This window comes from Petromyzon marinus, chromosome 63 (genome assembly GCF_048934315.1).
Source record: "Petromyzon marinus isolate PM22_M1 ecotype Great Lakes invasive population chromosome 63, UKy_Petmar_22M1.pri1.0, whole genome shotgun sequence".
NCBI classification, from domain to species: domain Eukaryota; kingdom Metazoa; phylum Chordata; class Hyperoartia; order Petromyzontiformes; family Petromyzontidae; genus Petromyzon; species Petromyzon marinus.
Genome location: NC_133729.1, coordinates 4196718 through 4208761, shown reverse-complemented (window position 1 = coordinate 4208761; position 12044 = coordinate 4196718). Strand labels below are relative to the sequence as shown.

At 47.8% G+C, this 12044-nt stretch overlaps 1 protein-coding gene across 1 annotated transcript in view; it reads left to right on the top strand.

The window, feature by feature from the left end:
- Positions 1 to 6692: 6692 nt before the first annotated feature.
- SHCBP1 (SHC binding and spindle associated 1) overlaps positions 6693 to 12044 on the top strand; it is a 43406-nt gene continuing 38054 nt past the window's right edge. The window contains exons 1-4 of the mRNA XM_032977473.2: positions 6693 to 6815; positions 7437 to 7610; positions 9513 to 9628; positions 11278 to 11579. Of these exons, the coding sequence (XP_032833364.2) occupies positions 6782 to 6815; positions 7437 to 7610; positions 9513 to 9628; positions 11278 to 11579 (626 nt within the window). The 5' untranslated portion in view covers positions 6693 to 6781. The remainder of the gene's footprint in view (positions 6816 to 7436; positions 7611 to 9512; positions 9629 to 11277; positions 11580 to 12044) is intronic.

Sequence of the window (12044 nt, the reverse complement as noted above, 5' to 3'; positions counted from 1 at the left end):
ATGCCACTGATTCTTCACGTTCTGCAGATGTAGATGCCACTGGTTCTTCACGTTCTGCAGATGTAGATGCCACTGGTTCTTCACGTTCTGCTGATGTAGATGCCACTGGTTCTTCACGTTCTGCAGATGTAGATGCCACTGGCTCTTCACGTTCTGCAGATGTAGATGCCACTGGTTCTTCACGTTCTGCAGATGTAGATGCCACTGGTTCTTCACGTTCTGCAGATGTAGATGCCACTGGTTCTTCACGTTCTGCAGATGTAGATGCCACTGGTTCTTCACGTTCTACAGATGTAGATGCCACTGGTTCTTCACGTTCTGCAGATGTAGATGCCACTGGTTCTTCACGTTCTGCATATGTAGATGCCACTGGTTCTTCACGTTCTGCAGATGTAGATGCCACTGGTTCTTCACGTTTCCCGATGTAAATGCCACTCTTTCTTCATGTTCTGCTGATGTAGATGCCACTGGTTCTTCATGTTCTCCAGATGTAAATGCCACTGGTTCTTCACGTTCTACAGATGTAGATGCCACTGGTTCTTCATGTTCTGCTGATGTAGATGCCACTGATTCTTCATGTTCTGCAGATGCCACTGGTTCTTCATGTTCTGCAGATGTAGATGCCACTGGTTCTTCACGGTCTGCAGATGTAGATGCCACTGGTTCTCCATGTTCTGCAGATGTAGATGCCACTGGTTCTTCAGGTTCTGTAGATGCCACTGGTTCTTCACGTTCTGTAGATGTAGATGCCACTGGTTCTTCACGGTCTGCCGATGTAGATGCCACTGGTTCTTCATGTTCTGCAGATGTAGATGACACTAGTTCTTCATGTTCTGCTGTTGTTGATGCCACTGGTTCTTCACGTTCTGCAGACGTAGATGCCACTGGTTCTTCACGTTCTGCAGATGTAGATGCCACTGGTTCTTCATGGTCTGCTGATGTAGATACCACTGGTTCTTCACGTTCTGCAGATGTAGATGCCACTGGTTCTTCACGTTCTGCTGATGTAGATGCCACTGGTTCTTCACGTTCTACAGATGTAGATGCCACTGGTTCTTCATGTTCTGCTGATGTAGATGCCACTGATTCTTCATGTTCTGCAGATGCCACTGGTTCTTCATGTTCTGCAGATGTAGATGCCACTGGTTCTTCACGTTCTGCAGATGTAGATGCCACTGGTTCTCCATGTTCTGCAGATGTAGATGCCACTGGTTCTTCATGTTATGTAGATGCCACTGGTTCTTCACGTTCTGTAGATGTAGATGTCAATGGTTCTTCACGGTCTGCAGATGTAGATGCCACTGGTTCTTCACGGTCTGCAGATGTAGATGCCACTGGTTCTTCATGTTCTGCAGATGTAGATGACACTGGTTCTTCATGTTCTGCTGATGTAGATGCCACTGGTTCTTCACGGTCTGCAGATGTAGATGCCATCACCGTCATCTGTTGCGTGACGGTTGAACTTACGACTCTCGGTCCGAACGGGCAACTGGACATACGGACGGGTTTGTTCGTATCTCTGAAAGTTCGTAAGTCGAACGTTCTGAAGTAGAGGAGTCCCTGTGCTGTAACAAATATGGTGGTCCAGATGTCTCGTGACCCCCATGCATTGAGATTATTTAGATTATTTTGGTTCTGTAAATGCCCATTCGTATGCTCTGAAGAAGGGCCAATGTCTAAAACGTCGGCTATTATATTTTTCCTTTTAAAGCCGCACACAGTGCTTGTGCGGTCACAGCCAACCCAACAGCGGCATGATAAAATATTTGTAATACTTTTGATGTTTTAAGTCCGCTTAATATTACGAACACAATATTGTACATGCTGTACGTTGAACTTATTTCGTGGCCAAACGTGAATTGTACTATTAAACAAATTAAATGACATATTCTTAGTTTTTTCGGTAAAGTCACGTTGAAGAGAAACAACAAAATAACAAAATATATATAAAACAATAAAAAATTCTCACGACGTTTCGACCATAACTCAAACGGTCATCATCAGGTGTGTTGGTTTGCATAAATGTATTTTTAAACGGCACATTTATTTATTTATTTAAAAAACGTTGGCGTCACGCGCAGCGATTGGCAGTTTGCCCAGGACTAGTCCATCTATTTTTTTTGAAAAGAGGAGGGGGGAGACGAAATTTTTTTTTTAATAATGTATGCTGTCTGAAAGCCACTGTAAGCGTGAACAATCAATCAAGAACTGAAATGATTTATCAAATCTTTCCAATGATTGCTAAGATAGAATCCATCTTCTCGGTTGAAATTGTCTCTGTGCTTGTATATGTGGATAGCCTCATGAACGAATCTCTCATGGAAGCCAGATGGCTTACAAAGAACCTCCGTCTTGGAAAAGTCAATGGCATGTGAGCCTACTGAATTAGAACAATGATCTGCTACGGCCGAGGTGTTGGTCCTACCGTGTTTAAGGTCTGCTTTATGTTCACGAATGCGGTCCGAGACATGGCGTTTGGTTTCTCCAATGTAACTACTACCACAGAGGCAACTTAGTTTGTAGACACCAGGGTATTGTATGTCCGGAATCACATCTTTTACAGACGGAACCAGATCACGGATTTTATGTAATGTGTTGAAACGGACCTGGATCTTGTGTTTATTCAAGATTTTGGAGATCTTTTTTGTGATCCCAGCAATGTAGGGTAAAGTGATGGTTTTGAAAGGCTCCTCAAGAGGGTTCTTCTTCATGGTTTGAGTGATAGCTTTGCGGATTGTATAGTCGGAGTAACCATTAGCCCTAAGAGCTTGGTGTACGTGCTTGAGTTCACTGCTTATGTGTTCCTGGTCGGATATGCATTGGGCTCTATGATACAGAGTCTTGATGAGAGAATTCTTCTGTGATGGATGGTGGTGGGAATCCGGTTTCAGATAAGCATCCGTATGGGTAGCTTTCCTGTAGACAGAGTGGCTCATTGAACCATCAGGTCTCTTTTTAATTAGGACATCCAAAAAAGGTATCTTGCCATCTATTTCGACTTCCATGGTAAATCTGATGGCTGGGTGTATGGAATTGATGTGGTCGAAGAATTGGTCTAGAGCAGGCCGGCCATGTGGCCAGATGACAAAAGTGTCATCCACGTACCTCTTCCATAAGGTTGGGCGCAGAGTGGCAGTCTGGATGGCGTCAGTCTCAAATTTCTCCATGAAAATGTTAGCTATAACTGGAGAAAGGGGGGAGCCCATTGGGCTGCCCTCAGTTTGTTTGTAGAAAGTTCCATTCCAAGTGAAGTATGTATTGGTTAAACAGTGTCTCACCAGGGGGGGTACCTCAGTGTTTAGTCCTTGATGAACCAAGTCTTCAATGATTGCAATGGTGTCAGGTACAGGAACCTTGGTGAATAAGGAAACTACATCAAAACTGACAAGCAGGTCGTCTGGGGACAGGGAAATACCCTTGATTGTTGATACCAGGTGAGTAGAATTTTGTACCGCAGAGGTGGTCTTTCCAGTGAAAGGACGCAGGATTTCAGACAAAAAACGAGCTAGTTTGTAGGTGGGGGAGCTGATAGTAGAGACTATGGGACGAAGAGGTGTATCAACTTTATGTATTTTTGGTAAGCCGTATAATCTTGGTGGCCTGGCAGCAGAAGGTTTCAACAAAAACTGTTTAGATTGATCAATTAATGCGGTTGAATCAGAAATTATTTTGTTGGTTTGTGTGACGAGGCTGTTGGTGGGATCTTTTTATTTTTGTATAACTACCATCATCGAGTAATTCTTTAATTTTGTTGTTGTATTCTATTTTATCCATGATGACAGTAGCATTGCCTTTGTCAGCTGAGAGAACTACAATATCATTCCTCTTTTTTAATTTATATAATTCAAAACGCTCAACTTTGCTGAGGTTGCTAGCTGGCATCTTAGCGTTTTTGAGGGTTGCAGCGATTTCAGATCTTGCTACGTCTGCAGCGATGTGATCCAGGCCCCTGAGAGCAACGTCTACTTGGGCAATTATATCATTAACTGGTATGTGTTTAGGTGTGACTGCAAAGTTTAGACCTTTAGCTAAAGCGGATTTCAGACCATCGGAAATAGAACTGTTACTGCGATTAATTACGACTTTATTAACATCTAACTTTTTGGTGTGTGGGTCCGGTCTTTTGTTGAAGAGGAGGTTAAATTTGGAAATCAGGTTTTCCTTACATTTGGTCGACATAGTAGCAGCTGAAGAGGCAGTCATATTGTCTACATGTTCCCAATCCGATGTGGACATTATTGCCGTCAATGATAAGTGTGATTTGTAGAGTGTCTTGTCTAACTGATCTAGTTCTGTGCGTATAAGTCTGATTTTTTCTGAGATAAGAGCTAAGCTAGTTTTGAAAAGAATTAGTTTCGCATTGGATGTCCTAATTAAAAAGAGACCTGATGGTTCAATGAGCCACTCTGTCTACAGGAAAGCTACCCATACGGATGCTTATCTGAAACCGGATTCCCACCACCATCCATCACAGAAGAATTCTCTCATCAAGACTCTGTATCATAGAGCCCAATGCATATCCGACCAGGAACACATAAGCAGTGAACTCAAGCACGTACACCAAGCTCTTAGGGCTAATGGTTACTCCGACTATACAATCCGCAAAGCTATCACTCAAACCATGAAGAAGAACCCTCTTGAGGAGCCTTTCAAAACCATCACTTTACCCTACATTGCTGGGATCACAAAAAAGATCTCCAAAATCTTGAATAAACACAAGATCCAGGTCCGTTTCAACACATTACATAAAATCCGTGATCTGGTTCCATCTGTAAAAGATGTGATTCCGGACATACAATACCCTGGTGTCTACAAACTAAGTTGCCTCTGTGGTAGTAGTTACATTGGAGAAACCAAACGCCATGTCTCGGACCGCATTCGTGAACATAAAGCAGACCTTAAACACGGTAGGACCAACACCTCGGCCGTAGCAGATCATTGTTCTAATTCAGTAGGCTCACATGCCATTGACTTTTCCAAGACGGAGGTTCTTTGTAAGCCATCTGGCTTCCATGAGAGATTCGTTCATGAGGCTATCCACATATACAAGCACAGAGACAATTTCAACCGAGAAGATGGATTCTATCTTAGCAATCATTGGAAAGATTTGATAAATCATTTCAGTTCTTGATTGATTGTTCACGCTTACAGTGGCTTTCAGACAGCATACATTATAAAAAAAAATTTCGTCTCCCCCCTCCTCTTTTCAAAAAAATAGATGGACTAGTCCTGGGCAAACTGCCAATCGCTGCGCGTGACGCCAACGTTTTTTTTTTTAAATAAATAAATGTGCCGTTTAAAAATAAATTTATGCAAACCAACACACCTGATGATGACCGTTTGAGTTATGGTCGAAACGTCGTGAGAATTTTTTATTGTTTTATATATATTTTGTTATTTTGTTGTTTCTCTTCAACGTGACTTTACCGAAAAAACTAAGAATATGAATTACTGCAGTCACGAAAGCTTTAAATCAAAATTAAATGACATTCACTTTATCGATAAGCACACTTTGAAGACATTACTAGAATAGCGAAAAGTGGCCCTGTCCTCTAATAACATGCAAATCTAAAAAAAATAAACCCCAAATAACTTTAGCCCCCTGATTTTTTTAAATAAGAACACCAAGCTGTACATCCGAGACCCTTTGCCAATTCGATTTGTCATTTTTTTTAAACCACCTATTCTCGAAAGTTTGACATCGAAGTAAAGTGTGCAATTCATCCATAATACAGTTTTTTGGGTTAGATCGCGTAAATGTGTCGTGAAACCCGCCACCACCCGACACAGCCAATTTGTTTGTCACGTAAACAGAACAGCACACCGGTGTGTTGGAGAGCAAAGCCACAGCATTTACCATCTGAGTACGACGTTTCGCCAGTAATTACAACTAGCTTCATCAGGCGACAGCCAGATTTGTGGAGAAATCCTCCTGCTTCGTTCCTTAGATGTGATAACATGATAACATGTTATCACATCTACCCCTCTACAACTAATGGGCTGTGTCGGGTGGTGGAGGGGTTAACGACACATTTATATATTTACGCGATCTAACCCCTCAAAAAAACCCCTGTATTATGGATATTGGTCGCGAAAGCTTCCTACGTGTTAAACTGTACAATTCATACCTGTCCACCCCTTACTACAGACCAATTCAGACCTTATTGTTCACCCCGTGCCCCTTATAAATCTCAACGTTCATCCTACAAAGTCCAATCACAAGGGAGAGAAACACAACACAAATCGAAAAAAAAAACAAATGTTTTTGCTCGTATTGAAATGGCTGTTACGCCTTATTAACCTGAAAACTCAATTACCCTGTATAAGAACACAAGGGTTAACCTACATGGGTTGACAACTATGAATTCACTTTAGTGGTCACCCCGTGCCCCTTATAAATATCAACGTTCATCCTACAAAGTCCCATCACGAGAGAGAAACACAAAGAAATAGACCAAAAAAACCATTGAAACGGCTGTTTACGCCCTACGGACCCGAAAAACTCAATTACCCTGTACAAGATTGCGGGGATGGTAAAACCGTACGGGTTGACACGGCGTTGCAAATTTACTCCGGAAGTCTGAAAACACAGGCTTCTGTCAGGCGCTGCTTACACGCAGAGGGGATTTGTTAACTGGCAGCGCGCGCGCGAGATTTGAATTAAAAAAAATTCAAAAAATTTTTGTGCCACGTGACCGGCGATCGCACCAATAGGAGCGCGCGGCGGCTCAACAGCTGCTCGTGACGTCGCCCGTTCAAACAGCGAGCGCGCGCGGGAGAGATGGAGACGCGCGGTTCGGGAGCGGAGGAGGACGGTGAGGGTGGTGAGGGTGGTGGTGGTGGTGAGGGTGGTGGTGGTGATGGTGGTGGTGAGGGTGGTGGTGAGGGTGGTGGTGGTGATGGTGGTGATGATGGTGGTGATGATGGTTGTGATGGTGGTGAGGGTGGTGATGGCGAGGGTGGTGATGGGGTGGTGAGGGTGGTGATGGGGTGGTGGTGGTGGGTGGGGGTGCTGATGGGGGTAGTGGGGGTTGTGATAATGGTGATGGTAGGGGTGGTAATGGTGGTTGACGGTGATGATGGGGGTGGTGATGATGGGGGTAGTGTTGATGGGGGTGGTGATAATGATAGGGGAGTAGTGTTGGTGAGGATGGTGATGGGGGTAGTGATGACGGTAGCGGTGATAATGGTCCTCGTTGTAAAGTTCGTGTTGATGGGCGTGCTGCTGTTCATGTGCGTGAATGAACATCGGTGCTGCGTGCCAGAATCAAAATCTGCAATTAGCCTGCAGGAATCCTATGAGCTATGAAGCGCTTTTCAGCAGATGCTCAGTCGTTCACGGATGTCATAGTGTGACTGCAGCATGTGCATCCGTCGCCGCAAGCGTGCGCTGCGTGTCTCCGTGAATCCACATCCCACTCTCCGCCTCCCTGCAGGTTTCACCGCACACGTGAAGGACAAGCGAAGCGGTGTCTGCGTGAGCCACGAGGAGCTGGGCTCACAACTCGAGCGCCTGGCGTCCTCGGGCTGCGTGGAGTTCCCGGACGTGTTCCACTCCCCGCACCTCTCCTATTACGAGCGCTTCAAGGTTTACCAGGACTACATACTAGGTGACCCGCGGCGGTAGCGTGCTCGCTGTGACTCCCAGACACGGCTGGGAACCCTTAATAGCGATCTCTTCTTCTACCTTGCCTATCCTTGAAAACTATTGTGTTATTTTATTTTATCAATTTATTATTTTATTGTCATTCTACGTGACTTTACCGAATGAACCAAAGAAGTTGAAAACTACTGTTACTCCCTGCCCCCACCCCCCCAGCTACGATCAGACCTCGCACAGACCCCTATCACTACCCCAGCCCCTATCACTACCCCAGCCCCTATCACTACCCCAGCCCCTATCACTACCCCAGACCCCTATCACTAACCCAGACCCCTATCACTACCCCAGACCCCCATCACTACCCCAGACCCCTATCACTACCCCAGCCCCTATCACTACCCCAGACCCCTATCACTACCCCAACCCCTATCACTACCCCAGACCCTATCACTACCAGAGACCCCTATCACTACCCCAACCCCTATCACTACCCCAGACCCCTATCACTGCCCCAACCCCTATCACTACCCCAGCCCCTTTCACTACCCCAGACCCCTATCACTACCCCAACCCCTATCACTACCCCAGACCCCTATCACTACCCCAGACCCCTATCACTACCCCGACCCCTATCACTACCCCAACCCCTATCACTACCCCAGCCCCGATCACTACCCCAACCCCTATCACTACCCCAACCCCTTTCACTGCCCCAACCCCTACCACTACCCTAACCACTATCACTACCCCAACCCCTATCACTGCCCCAGACCCCTATCACTGCCCCAACCCCTATCACTACCCCAGCCCCTTTCACTACCCCAGACCCCTATCACTACCCCAACCCCTATCACTACCCCAGACCCCTATCACTACCCCAGACCCCTATCACTACCCCGACCCCTATCACTACCCCAACCCCTATCACTACCCCAGCCCCGATCACTACCCCAACCCCTATCACTACCCCAACCCCTTTCACTGCCCCAACCCCTACCACTACCCTAACCACTATCACTACCCCAACCCCTATCACTGCCCCAGACCCCTATCACTACCCCAACCCCTATCACTACCCGAACCCCTATCACTACCCCAGACCCCTATCACTACCCCAACCCCTATCACTACCCCAACCACTCCTTAACCACTCCCACCTGTACCTTCTGTCACTATAACTACACCACCACTTTTCATAACCCCACTCGTTATTTTAAACATTGTCATCTTCCGTACAATTGTACAACCGTTGTAAAGCGCCTTCCGTTAAGGCCGTATGTACACATATGTGCAAGATAATGTGGAGTTTCCCTCTTCCAGGTTGTGAGAGGCACCAACTGCACAGCAACAGATTTACAACTTCACTGGACAAAAACAGCTAGCGGTGGAATAAACTTTACAGCATGGTAGCGTCATCGGATGGTTCTAGAACAAGTTTCGACGTGAATCTCATTCGCGCTGTTTGTTCACTAAGCCCGTGCATCAACTCCGATTCGTACGGTTAGCTATGTACGGGGTGAAAGAAGTTCCAACATGGATACGTACTGCACATGGACTACTAACACTGCACCTCCGATGAGCACAGTTGGCTGCGTACGGTGCAAAAGAAGTTCAAGTTGAAAATATATTTCCGTTTATTTCTCCGCTCGTACTCTTCCAATGGAGTTGTAAATCCTCCAGTTTCTACTCGTAGATGAAAACACATACACACGGTGCAACTGGTATTGGCCAAACGTCCCACTGCTGAAAAATTACCGGCAGATTACTCAATTGGGATCACGCATAGCAGCAGCAGCAAGTCACTTCTGAATAAGAGCTGTATAGCTCAGTGGGCCTTGCCTGATTAAAATAAAAGAAACGGTTCGTTTTATCAATCGTTTCGGCATGACGGACGACGTGTTTGCGGCAGGCGACTGCCGCCCGTCCGAGGTGCGGAGCTTCATGGGCGAGTACCTGGAGGAGACTGTGGAGTCGTGCGGGTGGAGCGCCGTGTGGAGGACCGGAGCCTTCGACATCCTCGTGGAGGTGAGGAGCGGTGGCGGGGGGTCCGAACGAAGCAACTTTATTGCCCGCAACCGCTTTGTCTGCATCGGTGCGAGCGGTTGCTCAACAAGGACGCGTCTGGCACGGCCAAGAGGCCATGGCCCGCTCTCGACATTTCGGGGCAATCGTTGCCGGCGATCGTCACCGGAAATGCATTCACCGTGAGAAACTGTGACAGATTGGGTGGGCAAGGGAATGGCGTTGTCTTACCAATCAAATCAAGCTTTGATGTATGCTGAAAAATGATTGGTCTAGAGCAGTGGTTCTTCTTAACTTGGGGTGCACGCCGCACCCCCTGGGGGTGTGAGATACCCTTTCTGGGGGTTGCGAGACATGGCCAGGCTTCTTTTGAACGTAAATCATCGAAACACAAATTAAGCACGGGCACGTAAGTGTTGCGGCGCAATCCACGACTCCGAAGCAGTTGCGGTTAGGGGCTCGTTTATTAAGGGCTTACGCCAAGTTTGTTAAGGGCTTACGCCGAGCCAAAACCCCCCCCCTAGCCGATAAGTCCCCAGGGGACAGGGGACTGTGATCCCTACTACCCCGGCTAACTCGGCTCTCCTCCCTGCCCCGGGCCGGGACTACCCCAACCTCGGCCGGTCGGGCGGAGTAACCTCCCCTAGCCTCGGGCGAGGATCAACTACCCTGAGTCCCCACTCCTTCCCCCGACGAACCCCGGTTACATCCCGGGTCCCCCTTTAAATACTCTCCTGGGGCATGACGTCACCATCCCCCAGGGTCCGCCTGACGTCACGTTCTGCGACGCCACTCTCTCCGAGGGCGAGCGTGACGTGACGTCACCCGGTACTCCCCTACGTAAGTACAACTTTCATGGTTTTATCAAACCCTCTTGTGTGTTTATTAATATTGTAATTGTATTTAACGATTGAGAAGCAAAGGGGTGTGCAAGGCTGCAGTAAAGATTAAGAACCACACTGGTCTCGAGACTGTAAATGGAGTTCTCTAGCCAATGAAAGCAATCCTTGATGTATGCTGAACAATGATTGATCTAGAGACTGTAAATTAACATGTTGATTAGGGATGGGGGTAGGCCTGTTGTTAACTACCTCGCCTGGTATATAGGAGGTCGTGTGTTCGATCCCGACCCTGACACCTGTTGTATATTTGGAGTTTGCGTGTTCTCTCCCCTTCGTTTAGAGTATTTGGCTGCTATACATTTCCACGTGATGATGATGAGCCACTTCGTTGAGCTATCATTTGTTGCCAGGTCGCTTCTGAAAAAGAGCCGTATAGCTCAGTGGGGCCTTACCTGGTAAAAGAAAAAAGTTGTTTATCGTGAACGTAGTTTAAAATAGGTATAAAGCTGGAGACCTTGAAAAATAGCTCGGTGGCACACGATAGCAATTTTATACCATGTCCTTGATTTGGTGGGGGAGATAATTAAATGTTTTTATCTTAGCTGTGGAAGCCATACGTCCACGTCTAATACCAGGGACAGCGCCAGCCGGGTTGTACGTGCGCACGTTGAACTTCTTTCGCACCGTACGTAGCCAACCGCGCTCATCGAAGGTTGCGGTTGTTTTGACGCCGCTGGAGCTTAGGCGTTCTGTTGGCCTGAGAGTTTGGCGAATCGCAGACGCATCCTCCTCCCACGCCCTCTCTCACAGGTACAGGACGTCTACTTTGACGACCTCAAGGCGCTGGTGTCCCTGGCCGAGCCGTTGCTGATTGAGTACTCCGCCCCGGCGTCGGCGCCATTGGCGCCGTCGGCGGCGTGCGGTTCCCCGTGCCGTGCCGGCACCCCGGAGGCCACGGCCGCCGCGCCGGCCCCCACTCCCCCGCCGTGTCGCGGTGAGGCCGAGCAGATCCTGGAGCGGTCTGGCGGGCGCGTGAACCTGCGCGAGCTCTGGGTGGTGTACGACGATTCGGGCAGGCTGGATCGCACGGCGCTCGCCATCGAGCACGTCCGGTGAGCGTGCGGTGACTAACGACGTCTTTAAACACAGCGGCGCTACTACGCCTCTCTAAATAAAATGAACGCCGAGCCGCTTGCGCGTTCCGATATTCAGCGGTGAAACGGGACGCCCACCCCGATATTCAGCAGTGAAACGGGACACCCACCCCGATATTCAGCGGTGAAACGGGACACCCACCCCGATATTCAGCGGTGAAACGGGACACCCACCCCGATATTCAGCGGTGAAACGGGACACCCACCCCGATATTCAGCTTGCAACTTGCAGACGTCTCGGAACGGGAAAGGGTTGAAGCTGTCTGAGATTAAACCCAGGGCTCAATTTCGAGCAGATGTGTCCGTATCCGGCACACCACATCGAGTAAACTTCTCGCTCTGGCTGTGGTCACTTTCCACCTTTTCAAGTCTTCCAGCGACCCGGGGTCCCAGCCGAGTGTGTTAGCGTTGGTTTGCACTCTC